We start from the raw sequence: 14,035 nt of genomic DNA, 5'->3' as shown, positions 1-14,035 counted from the left end.
TTGTTTTTTAACCTAAGAACAGTACATTTCACAAGTAACAGCGATTTTACTCTTATTACCAGAACGCAACCTTTTTCCTTGCAGCAGCAAACACACACCAAAAGGAAGCTGGTTTCAGAACATCCTTCCTAGCGCTGCTACAGAACCCTGACGGCGTCAGGGCCGACGCTTCGCGGCCGCGAAGCACACCCCCAGCTTTACAAGTCGCCGTTCAGGGGCTGCGCCGGCTCAGCTACGGTGCCAGCGATCCAGCCGAGAACTTTTACGAGCGCTGATTTCCGCGGGGCACCAAACCGGAGCCTTCGGGACGAGCCCGGCTCCCGGCGGCGCCGCGCCGAGGGGACGGGAAAGGACGCGACGCGACGGGACCCACGGCGGAGCATCCCCGAGGATCCCACGCCCACGGGGGACCGCGCACCGCCTCCCCGGGGCTCCCCCGCCTTCCTCCCTCCCTCCCTGTGTCCCTCCGGCCGTCGGGGCGCCCGCGGTCACCTTTGATGTAGACGTCGTCGTCCGCCCGCATGAACCACTCGTACTTGTCCAGGTAGTGGTCGTGCATGTACTTGATCATCATGAAGGACTTCTTCTGCGGCGGGTACGAGTCGTCCACACCGGGCAGGGCGACGACGGGCAGCGGGGGCAGCCCGGGGGGGGCGGCGGAGCCCTGGCTGGAGAAAAACTCCACGCGGCCCGGCACCGAGGGCGCCCACGTCCTCTGGGCCGCCACCGCCCGGCTGCCCAGGTACTTCTGGGCCGTCATCACCCCCACGTAGAGGAAGTTGCGGGGCTTGGCGCAGCCCCCCGCGCCCCCCCAGTCCCCGCTGCCGTTGTGGCTGCCACCGGGCCGGCCGCTCCGCTTCTCGCCGCCTTCCTCCTCCTCCTCCGGTTCCCCTTCCCCGCCGGCGGCGGGGCTGGACACCGTACCCTCCTCCGCCCAGGGGCTGCTCCTCACGCCCGTGCCGCCCAGCACCGCCGCAGCCGCTTGCTGCCCGCCCGCCGCCGCGGCGCCCCCGGCCGCCCCCGGCCCCGCCGAGCGCCCGTAGTAGGAGCAGAGGCTGGCGCCGCGCCTCTTCTTCTCGCTCATCTCGGCCACCCTGGGGGCGATGAGCCAGGAGGCGGCGGTGAAGCCCAGCACCAGCCCCAGCACCACGCTCAGCCAGGGTCTCCGGGACCGCGCTGCCATGGCGCGGCCGGGGCGGCGTCCCCCCGCCGCGTCCCGACGGAGGCGACCCCCGGCCCCGGCCGGCGGCTCCCGGCGCTGCTCCCTTGCCCCGCCGCGGCGGCCCGGGCGGCCGCGCTGCTCCCGAGGCAAACTTCTCCGGGCGGGCGGGCGGAGCACTAGCGGCGGCCCCTCGGCTCCGCTGGCACCTTGTCACCGCCGCGGCTGGTCCCTCCCCGCCCCTCCCACCGCTCTGCCTCCTCCACACGGCGGCGGCGGCGGCGGCCCCGGCCCCCGCTCCTCGCCGCTCCGCCGCCTTCCTCCGCGGCTTCCGAGCGCCTCACCCCGGAGGGCGCCGCCGCCGCCGACGGTCCCCGCGCCGCGCCGCGCCGGGGAAGTCGCGGCCGCCGCCGCCGCTCCGGAAGGAAGCGATTTTTTTTTTTGGATGCCGCTGGCGGCTCACCCGCGCCGACGCCCCGACGCCCGGCTCGGCCCCGCCGGCCCCCGGCGCCCCCCTACGGCCGCGGGGCGCTGGGGGACAGGGGCGGACCCCGAGGGGCGGCGGGGGGACGCTGGGGCTCCTCGGCCGCCCCGCTGCGCCTCGACCGTGGGCGGCCGCGGGACCGTCCCGTCCCGTCCCGTCGCGGTGTGTCACCGGCAGGGTGGTCCCGGCTGGGCAGATGGAGGGGGCCGTCCTCTGCCCCTGCTCCCCGGCACTGAGCAGCTGGTAACTTTGCGGCCAAGGACGGCCGTCTTCCCCGAGCGCATCTTTTTTTTTCCCTTATTGCCGCGGCCCGGGAATGTGATCGCGAACTCCAAGATGCTGGGGCAGATCCGCATCCTGCCGGCCCCCCCGGCCTCGGGGTGACTGCGCTGTCCGCAGGGTGCCAGCCGGGTAGCCTACACAGACAGCAGCAGTTCCGGTGTTTTAAGATCTCTCTCCGATCTCCTGTGTCTATATTCAGCCCTAATGTAATTGTGCGAGATCCATAAAGGTAAATGGTTCCTAGCACCCAAATTGCCATTTCACTGAAATTAATCCAGGTTACTGAAGCATGTGTTTAATCGTTTGCCAGCAAAATCACCAATTTTTGTAGTTCTCTAAGCCTATGGCTGTCTATTACTTAACCTTTTATTAACTCTCACATGTGAATGCCAGGGTGAGAGGAGGGGGATGGATGCTGGTGTTGTGTGGTGCTAGCAAAAGTGATGAAACAGTAGTGAAAGAAAAAGATTTGAGCCTTTTTCCAAATAGACAGAAATTACTTTGTACACGTAACAGAAAAAATGAAGCCCGATGAGCGTAGTCCTTAGCTATGAAGAAGTCACTTACAGAAGTAATTTTCATTTTCTTCCTGGAAAATGCAGTGAATGAACTGTGTGTTCTTTGTGTTTTTGAGATGTGCAAGCATCAGGCGCAGAAAACATACCCTCCAGCTTTCCCAAGGCAGAGCATCCTTTCCAAAGCTGCCCGTCGTTCATTTTCTCTCCATGTGTAGGCAGGCTGGAGCATTTACCATGCCAAGCGGCAAGGCTGTGGGTAACAGGCCCACGTATGTGTTCACTCACAGCTGTCACCACTAAAAATGACAGCCCAAGCAATGTGTCCAGGCACAGAAATGCCCCCCGAGCTGTGCTACTTGCAACAAGGTGGCAGATCCTGGGTCTGTCCTACCTGGGCTAGTGACAGGCAGAGAGCTGAGAGAGCAGGCTGCCTGGGTGATCTCTTTTCTCAATGCTCCCTTCCTAGATTTCCCTGTATGTGTTGTATTTTACTTTAATCCGCACTTAAAAGCTGAGAAAAGGTGAGGACATTTAACAAATTAAAAGCTGTTAAATGGCAACCAGCCTTGTTGGACTTGGCAATGGTCGTGAATTGATTTCCTGCCTCAGAAAGGCTGTGATAACAGCCGTGAGAGTTGTACTTCATGTACAGCTGTCCTTCAGGAAGCAGTCACCATAGCATTAGAGATTATCAGCATTTCTAGTGTCTCAGCTTTCCATATGAGTCTTCCACTTAAAAATACTATCTCCCACTCCTTTCTACTCCCACATACAACTTTGCTGGGTCCCAGCAAGTCGTACGCAGTACTACTTCCAGCAGTGAGGGCTCCTGTACACCTACACAACCCCATTGCCACAGCCTCCTCAGTTTTCAGACAACTTACTGTTGTGGGCTTGCACAGGTATATGACACTGGGCTACTTCCATTGCTTTCACATATATTGAAATGAATCCTTCAGTCAGTGTCAGCAGTGCTGACTCCTCAGGTCTGACAGCTGGAGAAAGAGAACTTACTTTTGTCAGAAAAAAAAAAAAAAAAAAAAAAAAAAAGGCTGGCAGACCCGTGGGACCATAAATATTTTAAACACTTCCAAAATGAAACTGAGCTTTAAGGTGTGTGTTTTCAAAACAGGCTATAAAGGAACAGTGTATAAGGGTATTTGGAGCAGAAATATTACAGATGTGTACCTGCACTTATATTTTCAGCTCAATGCTATACCAGTGTTTTAATACACTGCAGGGAAATCTGTTGAAGATTTTTATTTTTCTATATGGACAGACCAAGGCACAGACTGGACTGCTTTTATATGAGCAACTGTGGCATCTAGTGGTTAAAAACAGTCCTGCATCTGTGTACAGGAAAGTAATGAAACCTGAAATGTCTTTCCAATTAAAATAAGTACTGGTTAAAATAATGTGTTAAACCAGATAACATTAATTCATGGCTACGTGTCTTGTTACACTTTATGATACATTTGGTAAGAATGTCATCAACGTCACATTGAATGTCTTCGGAAGCAATAAGACGAGGCTAGGTGATAGCTTCAAAAACTTGAAAGATAGTTTTGCAATAGATATTGGATTGAAAATTAGACAATCTGCCTTCTGTCCACTGTGACATGTACTTCAAATTGTAATTTTGTGGGAGTCTCTCAGCATTTTATTTTTTTTCTCCTGTAAAAAAAGGTAGAAAATGTAATCTCCCATTTCACCCCAGTAGCTTTATAGCCTCTGAATAACTTTTTACACACTTGTCATTTGTTGAAGGAACTGCAGAAACATGAAGGTGTATTAGTCCTTTGTAATACTTTTAAACTAAGATTATATATATATATATATATAGGAATGAAAGGTCATCAGATACCTCCAGAATCCAGAATTCAATAACACCTTTTTACACTCACTGTATTTTTAAAGTAATTGTGATGACACAGAACCCAGTCATTTTGTCTTCAACAAGTCTGTAGGGATGGTTTACATGTCTGCAGTGTCAAAGAGGAGCGGAGATCGTTGTTCCCAAACCTTCTCTCTCATTCGTTAGTAGGAGTCTTAAGACATGTTCTTCTCAGCTGTAAATATAAAGCCATCAGCAATAGATTTCTAGGAATTACCAGAAGGCTTTAAATTCAAAACTGGGCAGAAAATAAAGGAAGATAAGTCTCAGGAACGTTCTTGGAAGTTCTCATTCAACTAGTTTTTTGAGATGTCTGTCATGCTTACACTTGAGGTGTAGTTTATAGATTGTACCTATTGTATAAAAAAGCATCTAAAACAAGATAGCCTTAACTTCATTCACAATCTCCTCTCAGCATTCACAGGTGAAAAGCACTGACTAAAGCTAACTGCACTTTAAGTGAGGCTGGGGTTGTGAAATGGTATCTTTGGGCACAGTCTTTTATCTCACTAGTCCCATATCCTGTGTCAATAATATAAAGAAAGGATGCTATAAAAGTATGGGTTGGTCTGCTGAAACATACATAGCCCAGGAGGAGATTAGAGCTGAACAGGGAAGAGAAAGCATCTGATTTAATTTCCCCATCAGAAAGAAGCTCACTGAACTGAAGTCTGTTCCAGCTTTATTTAACTCACCCCCAGATATCCTACATACACAAATAAGTCCACTAGAACAGCGGGATTTCTTCCCTGCCTTAGAAATTCGTTGTTAAAACATACAGTATGCCAGCTGTAAAAGAAAACCGAAGAGCAATTGGAAGGAAAAATTAATTTTTCCAGATATATCAAGGCTGTTATTTCAAATAGACCTCCTGAAACTTAACTGTGTTAAATTCTGCTCTAAAGAGAGCTTCATGGAATAGCAAGATTAAATATATACATAAGTATATGTATACATCAAGATATACATCAAGATATCAAGTAGCTGTTATGGCATTTGTCAATAAAGCAGTTCAGCGACATACCAGCTAAGAGGCCATTTACTTGGATAATCAGAGTTATGAGCATCTCAGCTCTCCATATGAATTTGTTTTGTTTGTGTGTGTTTGAACCGAATGAAACCATTGTACACAATCACAGTATGCTCTCCCCAAGACAGAATAAAATCTACCTTAGCATATAATAATTTTTTATTGATATTTTGCAATACTAAGGACAGGTTTAGGGAATTTCAGAGTTGGAAAACAATTTTAGATACCTCTTTTGTATTATTATTAAAAGTATCTTGGTGACATAGTGTGAATTCAAAAAAGCAGTCTGAGGGATGACTTAAATTTATATTGTAACAGCCACTAAGGTGAATTCAAAGTCTTCTAAGTTACCAAAGAGTAATGACAATTAATGCCATTTTCAGAACAACAACAAAAAAAAAGCTAGGGAAAAACAAACAAGCAAACAAACAAAAAACACCACAGCCTAATAAAAATAAGGTGACATACTGATCTGCTTGATGGATGAAACAAGAAACTCATGACTAAAATACTCCTTTTTAAAAGGATTGGATTGACACTAATAATCACTAATCAGACAAGTCTGATAATTTTGCAATAGGATCACAGAGTCTTTGAAGCCAAAACAAAGCTTTTTTGACTGCTTGAAATCAATTTTCCACTTTTGTTTTTTAAAATATCATGAGGAAACACTGAATGGCTCCCTGGTAGGTATATGAAATTACAGAAGAATCGTAGTGTTTGGCTTTAAGTGAAAGACTATAATATGCCCACCACACAAAATTGTTTACATCAGAGCTAGCACAGCTATCTGCATAAGACAAAGAAATTTCAATGTTCTCATAGAAGACACCTATGAAAACATTAACCTTGAAATTTCCCTTGGGGATTCAGTATTGTTATGGAGTTATATACACATCACTTACAGAGCAGTAGTTGTAATTAGCAGCTTTCCTTTAACATTTTTATAAGCACATATTTATTTATTGATACAACTGGGAAATCATCTACAATAATGATATATAACCTAAGAAACAGTTTTATTGTCTTTATTTTTATCATATTCTATTATGTTCAGGGTGTTTGTGCTCAACTTGATATTGTTACATGGTATTGTCAACATCTGACTCAGAACCATCTGCATTTCTATGTACTGTTTGTTCTTTAAAAAAGTAATTACAGGTTGGATATTAGGAAAAACAATCTTCTCAGAAAGAGTGGTTAGGCATTGGAACGAGTTGCCCAGGGAGGTGGTGGAGTCACCATCCCTGGGGTTTTTAAGGTAAGGTTGGACGTGGTGCTTAGGGACATGGTTTAATGAGTGATAGTGGTTGGTAGAGGGATGGTTGGACCAGATGATTTTAGAGGTCTTTTTGAACCCTAACAATTCCATGATTCAATGATTCTATGATACAGGTCCAATTTGTTAACCCTCACAGTCATCCTCCTAAATTTTATTAAAGTCTTTTCTATTGATTTTACTGGTCACTGGACCTAGCCAAACCTTGCATAAATACAACCCATTCTTTCAAGACAGATCAGCTCCTTATGTATACTCAGGTATATCTACACACTTACTGTCTTTCTAACATTTCCTTGCACAGCAGTGACAGCTAACGGAGCAGGAGTTCAGTTGCAGTGTTGTGCTCCTTCCCTGTTGTCCACAGGGCCATTTCTGAAGCTTCATTTACTCACCCATGTTCGAAACTGAGATCAGTGAAGTGAAACAGGCATTACTGAAAGCAAAGCCTTTATATCTTCTGGAATTATATATGGTTCTGAAAATCCAGCAGAAACTTGAATTTTAGATTCAAGATGGGTTTGCAGCATCAGCTATTACAAAACTCATCTTTCACTTGTGAAGTGAATATACTTGATCTGAAATTTAATGAAGGACAAAGATGGAATTCCATATTACTGTAATTCATTTTTGGACTAAAGCCAAAATTGAAATAATATTAACTATGGGTTTGGTTGTGAAATACATATTTACAGAAACCCTTTCAAATTCAACATTTGTTACATTTATTTATGAAGAACTGTTATGACACTTGAGTTTACTTTGGCAATTTGTACATAAATTTTATTAAACTTGTAGTATCTTGCTCATATTTCAAACTGTTTATTTCTTCTGTATTTTGTAAAGGCTGTTTTGCCTTGCTCTGTCTTGAAACACAAATAAATGAGACCAAACTGCTCTTTCATGAAGAGGAAGCATCCATACACACCTCCCACCTATAAGTGGGATTCATTAAATGGTCCTATATAGTGGAGAGCAGTATTTACTGTCTTCCTCCCCTGTTGCCAGAATAGGTATAGGTGTATATGGAAGACATAGTCTCAAATGGTTTTAAGGGGTTTGGGAGGCTGTGTATCGTTTCTTCCCAAAGTGGCTGACCTCCATAGGAAATACTCAGTGAAGTTAGGAAAGATGCGTCTTTCCCAGCATCACACTTTTGTGTGCCATTGAGCTGATGTTGATGTCTAGCCTGCAATACAGGTATATTTTGTAACACACCACCTCATAGGCTTTGATCCTGACACCAGATCAGACGTGGCTGAAGAACACAGTGTCCACCATCAAACCATCCTCCCCCTTGAAGCCACAGGATGAGAAAGTATAGAATCACAGAATCATCATAGAATCAGGGAATGTTTAGGTTTGGAAGGGACCCTTAGGTATCATCTAATTCCCCCCCGCACCCCCCCCCCATAGGCAGGGACACCTCCCGCTAGACCAGGATGCCCAAAGACCCATCCAACCTGGCCTTGAACACTTCAGGGATGCGGCAACTGCTCTGGGCAACCTGTTCCAGTGCTTCACCAAATTCAAAGTAAAGAATTTCTTCCTAATATCTAATCTAAATCTACTCTGTTAGTTTAGAATTGTTACCCTCTTTCTTATCACTACAAACCCCGCTAAAGAGTCCCTCCCATCTTTCTTGTAGGCCCCCTTTAAGTACTGGAAGGGACCTTACTGCTATAAGGTCTCCCCAGAGCCTTCTCTTTTACATGTTAAGTAACCCCAGCTCTCCCAGGCTCTCTTCATAGAGGTGCTTCAGCCCTCATGGACAACTCATCTGCCAACAGGATTCCCTCACCTGGAAGCAGGTGTGCTCTTTAGAGCCACTGTAGGTGCGCAGTGATAAAGACTATAGAAGAGTTTTTTCCAAAATCCTTGAAAACCTGGAATTTTCAGGTTTGGAGCTTGTTCTGCAGTCGTGATCCCAAGATTTGTGCTTTGGACTTAACTGAGTGGCTTTGGGCAATGTTCTCAAAAGCATCCCAAGCAGGGGAATCCAGAGAATGTTTCAGGGGAGTTGAAGACCTGTTCATCTCAGTGGATCTACTGGCAGAAGAAATCTGTTTCTTGTAGCTTCTTGCATGTTTCCAATACTAGAGAATGCAGAGATTTTTCCTGTGTTAACGCTTCTGTCACACTTTATGGCCTACTATTCTAGTAGCAGATGTAAGGATTAGGCAGGGTAGACTCTTCCATTCAAAAGAAAGTCAGCAATGTGCTGCTTAGGACAGTTTTGTGCACCAGTCTGGAAAAGAGGTAGCTACGATCATAAACACCACAAGGGAAAAAAATCTCTTTTAAAGACTTTAGCAGAAACATATTGTTCTCAATGTACTCTGAGAACTGACTATAAGTAGAAAGATTAAGATTGAAAGTAAAAATCTTCCTCACTTAGCATAATTTACCTACAATGCTTACAGTAAGAAAAGAATCTATGTAGTTCTCTTAAAAACTTCAAAAAGTGTTCATAAGCCAAAATAGCTCAAAAGCTATTTTACTATAATAACTTCTAACAATTGTTGTAGTAGCAGCACCATTTGATCAACCTGGACATGTGAAGTCTCTTTTTATTCACCTAGGGAAAAAAAAAAAAAAAAAGTAAAATACAAGATTCATGTCTTCTAGAAGTATAGCAGTCATACCCTCTGTACACTGACACCTTTCTGTACAACCGGGAGGCTGAAGCAATCTATGTGAAGGAGATGCACAGCATATAATCTATTGTTGTTGTTGTTGTTTTGTTTTTTTTTTGTGAAAATGGGGACACAACCTGAGATGCAGGTGACAAAAAAACTCTGAAGACTGTTCAAGTCATTTTAAACAAAAAAAAAAAAAAAGAAAAACTAACAATGGCAGAGGAAATTAAAAGAATAATAAAAATTAATAATAACAATAATAATAATAAATAATAATAATAATAATAACTCTAGAATGGAAACAGTAGGGTAGGTACAAAGGTGAGGAGCTATTGCTCCCAGAAGAACTGAATAGTTATCGTCTACTTACACTACAAATTAGCTACAAGAAGAGTGACAAGGTTATATATAAACACATTTAGATAACCTCCTCCAAGAATTTGTTCTGCCAAACCATGTGACTTTTTCAAACAAAAAAACTAATCAGTTAACATCTGAACAAAAAAAAATTCTCTATTCATTTCTTTAACCCTGCTAGATGCTTATATTATGGTTCCATTGTGTACGGGATAACTTTTAGTTATCCAGAATGCTTCTCTCTGGATGTGTGTGTTATCCATCTTTTACTGCAATAGCCATTATTGAGTTCTGTGTAACTGTGAAGATTCTTCAAATCTGAATGTTGAGAGATAAGGTATGGCTTGCGACTAAAACAGTTCTCACCAAAACAAACCCTTCTCTTCCTCCCAGTATATTTTTTTTTTCAAGTCCAGCTTTCACAGTGATGGGCAGAAAAAGAAAAGAGTTATTCAACCTGTGTAAAATCATTAAGTCCATAAGACAAGTCAGCTGTGTAAATTAGTCCAATTGTATTCAAGGATTAAGGCACCACATGAGAAAGTATGTCCTATCTTCTGCATAATAATATGGAAAAAAAAAAAAAGACAGATTAGGCTAGTGAACCCATGGCAAGCAGTCTCTATGAAAACTATACAAAATAATGTTGAAAGTTGAAAGCAATAGTTAAGGTTATGTGGTGGAACTTGAATTTCCATTAAAGACACCAGAAAGCTTGTTGATTACAACAAGCCTTGGACTGTGCCTGATGACTAAGTTAGTTTGGTATCTATCTTACCAATGCTTTCTGCGTTTTAATATAAGTAGGCTGTATTACAGCTATGTTGGGAGACTGATTAGACGCTAACTGCTTCATTGGTGGCTGAAGAAAAATACACATGCACAATACAAAGAGTAATTGTGCCACCTTGTGAAGCAGTACCGTGGTTGCAGTCTGATGGTATCTGGCAGTGTTTCCTTATAATTCAAACCTCCACGTGCCATCATCTTTAGAACAAAGTTATTATTATACGGCTTTATTTTATATATAGTTTACTACAGGGCATTTTCAAATAAGCTATTTTTCTTCTGAAGTACTTGCTGAAAATTCCATTGCAGTTTTGAAAATATTGTATTCTATTTGCTGATTTCCTGCAGTAAGTAGCTGGAGTAAGTTGTGCAAAGAGCGGATCATTCTTGATAGTAGACCTTTTTCTATACTAATTGAATCTTTGGCAATAAATATCAACCAGTTTATATAAAGCACCTTGTCTTGAGAATTTTGAATCCAGAATTCTGAGGGGAAAATAAAATAAATAAATAAATACATACATATTCTACAGACACAGGGTTGTTTTTTGTTTTTGTTTTCCTAAAGGAAAAGTTAAATTGCATACTTAAAGTTTTATAATTAGACTCAAGAAGTTTTATAATTAGACTCAAAATTCTCAAAACAATTTAAGAAACAGTTTTCATATGCTGTTTTTGTGAGTAAAGGTATGTAAGAAACATCAATCATAAACTTAGTTCAGTGAACTTCTATGAGGAAAAAATTGCTCTATTTAAACAATAAATCTTAAAAAATACACACGGATTTTTACCGTCATTGTTTAATGAAACCTACATTCATCCAAATGAAATCCAACACTTATCCAACAGAGTCATCCAATGTTTCCTTTGTTCCCTTTCATTTGATTAATGAGTAATTTGTTGCACATCTTGGTTATTCAGATACACATGCCAGCCCAAATTCTGCAGAATATATTCTTTTTAGCTAAGAAGTAATCCTAGTGAAACTAGGACATTGGATCCTAAGATCCCAAAAGGAACATCTGCAAAAAGTGTAGATGGTTCATTTTGTGCCTGAAAGTAATAGGATGCTACTAAGTGTTTTTTTTTGTTTGTTTGTTTTGTTTTGTTTTGTTTTTTACAATAGCCATATCATTGGAAAATGTAAGAGGTTCTGCAAGGTAAAAGTGCCAGTGTACATTTAGAAGCACAGATCCCAAACCGCTGGTAAAGGCTTTAAGCCTGTTGTGATTGTGGGAAGAGTATATTTGAAAATATGTCCATTTAAACTTTTTTAAATGGAAAGGTTAATGACTTTCTAAAGCCTAAACAAACTTAATCACAGCTCAGAATACAGTTTATAAATTAATCTTTATACTGAAGAAGTGGTAATAGTAAAGAGAGAAATTATGAAATTCAGTTTTTGTTTTTGTTGTTGTTTTTTCGGATGCATTGATGGCCTCAGAACAGTGGCCACAAGTCTGAGCTCTGGCAAATTTGCATTTAAATATCCAGCTGCTTACAGAGCTACTTATATTTTATGTAAAAATTGCGAGGAATAAATTTGCTTTCTTGGGAAGTTGCCGTTTTCACAACTGTTAAACATCATATAGCAACTCAGAGAGACTATTGAGGATATAGAATAGTTCAGTTTAGCTTGCAGCCTTGGGTTGAGACGGCATAAAGTTTATGGATTTACCCCAAGTTTCAAAGAGGCATGTCCACATGGACAAGGTCTTAAAACTTCAGTTGATCATCAGGCAAATAGGAATAAATACATCTCATGAAAAAATAGGCTTCCATAAGCTCGTATCTTATTTTCTTTTGAACTTTCTTTAACATGGCTGTCTCAAAGAACGGTGGCTCTACAAAACATGAATGAAAAACAAAAGGGCTTTAGACTTCCAAGGTAGTGTAGTCAGTTTTCCTTACCAGTTTCGATGCCTCAATGCCAACAAAAATACTTCCCTCACCCACCCTCCCCAGCCAGCAACAGTTTCAGTTTAAATAAAAGCACAGAACAACACACATGTTTGTTTGTACGTGGAAGTGGGTTAGTCACAAAAGGAAGGAAAACCATGAAGGAAAAATAACATCTGGGTCTTAAAACGTGGGCAGGTGGCCAAACTGGCCTCTTATTTCAAAGGCAGGGAGAGAGCTGCCTGCTTGTCACAGTTAATACAACAAGCCTTATTTTTCCCCTTGCAGGCTGAAACGTTCACAAGCATGCTGAGAAGGAGCAGAGGAGGACCTGCTCCTCACAGGAAGGTGGAAAGACTCCATGGTTGACAGCCACCAGCTTCTTCTGGCTGTCACTGCTCCCACCTGGCACCACGGCTCACCTCGCCCCGCAGCAACCTGCACTGTGCAGGAACACCACCGTACAGGAAAAACAGCTCCTAGCAGACAACTGTAGGCTGCTTTTAATGAATTTTCACTTCATTTCTGCTAAGGAAGTCCCTTGTTCTCCAGGGTATCATGCCCCATAGAGCATTTGGCTCAGCTTTACCCCACTAGCCCTGGTGACAGAGCCTTCAGAACTCCTGCTAAGTGGTATTAAATAGCTCTTAAATCACTCTCTGTGCATTTTTGACTGGCCAGCAACTTGGCACAGAGTAAATCTGAACTGCTTTGCTTCAAGACAGAATGTCGGGGTGTTGTTTTAGACAAAATAGGCAGTGTTTGTGGCCCACAAAGAAAAGAGAGAACTTGCTCTTTATTGTTTTCCTGTTTGCATTTTGATTTTTCAAGTAGGCTAGAAAATTCACATGGCTCCTAATCTTTATGTGTTGTCCTAAGCAAAACTAGCCATTGGCTGAGCAGATGAATTACTTACAGGGCTGTACCAAAAATGTTTTATGTACCAAATATTATATTGTGCCTCACCAGCTCAGCTACAGAAGCTACAGCAGACAGGGGCTGCAAAGGTCTGCTGAGGGGTCTGTGTGCAGGGACAGGAAAGTTCCCCTAGGGCAAGAAGGGTAAATTTATAGTTTTCCTTGATTAACATGACAATCATCTAGAAATAATTCCTCAGAAAAGCTATGCCACCACTTTTATGATGTGAATGTCTTTCCAGACTGTCAGAGGCAGTGAACTGTAGGAGTGATAGTGCAGCCGTAGTCTGGTCACCTGAAAGAAACAGCTGCACAATCCTGCATTAGCAAACGAGCAGCTCATTTTGTCCATGCTGACAACTCTGACTTGGATGCTCATCAAAGTTCACCCTCTGCCATTTTCCTCAATTCTATTGTGTAAAAAGGAAGGGGGGTGGGGGTGGGGGGTGGAGGGAGAGAAGGAGGTCCAGTCAGCGACAACCAACCAAGCCAAACAGCAGAAAAGAATAAGCTTTGTAGGGCTTGTGATACATCTGAGAGCATAACTATGAACTACAGTAAGAAAATATTCAGGGTGGGGAATCCCTTGGATATGGGCAGCAAATAACACTCAATATCATGACCTAAGGAAATTTTTATATAAAACTTAGTGATCTAGTCTATTATTAGTTGTATTTATCTTTATTTCACCGGTAAGAGAAATAAATATAAGCAAGCAAGGAGTATCAGAATTACTTTGCTCTTTTAATATCTATGTTGCTAATCATTATTTCTGCCCTCTTTCATTC

The 14,035-nt window shown here is 43.1% G+C and overlaps 2 protein-coding genes across 2 annotated transcripts in view; one reads left to right on the top strand and one right to left on the bottom strand.

Annotated features, from left to right (window-relative positions):
* The window catches only part of CHSY3 (chondroitin sulfate synthase 3), a 176,191-nt gene extending 174,865 nt beyond the window's left edge, over positions 1-1,326 (bottom strand). The window contains exon 1 of the mRNA XM_083817709.1: positions 493-1,326. Within this exon, the coding sequence (XP_083673835.1) occupies positions 493-1,183 (691 nt within the window). The 5' untranslated portion in view covers positions 1,184-1,326. The remainder of the gene's footprint in view (positions 1-492) is intronic.
* On the top strand, positions 1,182-13,634 carry LOC310889550 (uncharacterized protein; the record flags this gene model as incomplete). The annotated part of the gene is made up of 2 exons (XM_083817135.1): positions 1,182-2,154; positions 12,619-13,634. The coding sequence occupies one exon, from the start codon at positions 1,182-1,184 to the stop codon at positions 2,025-2,027; it is 846 nt and encodes a 281-aa protein (XP_083673261.1). The 3' UTR covers positions 2,028-2,154; positions 12,619-13,634.
* Positions 13,635-14,035: the final 401 nt, after the last annotated feature.

The sequence above is a fragment of the Anser anser genome, assembly GCF_964211835.1.
Source record: "Anser anser genome assembly, chromosome: Z".
Taxonomy (NCBI): domain Eukaryota; kingdom Metazoa; phylum Chordata; class Aves; order Anseriformes; family Anatidae; genus Anser; species Anser anser.
Note: the sequence above shows the minus strand (reverse complement) of the source record. Positions and strands in the feature narration are given on the sequence as shown.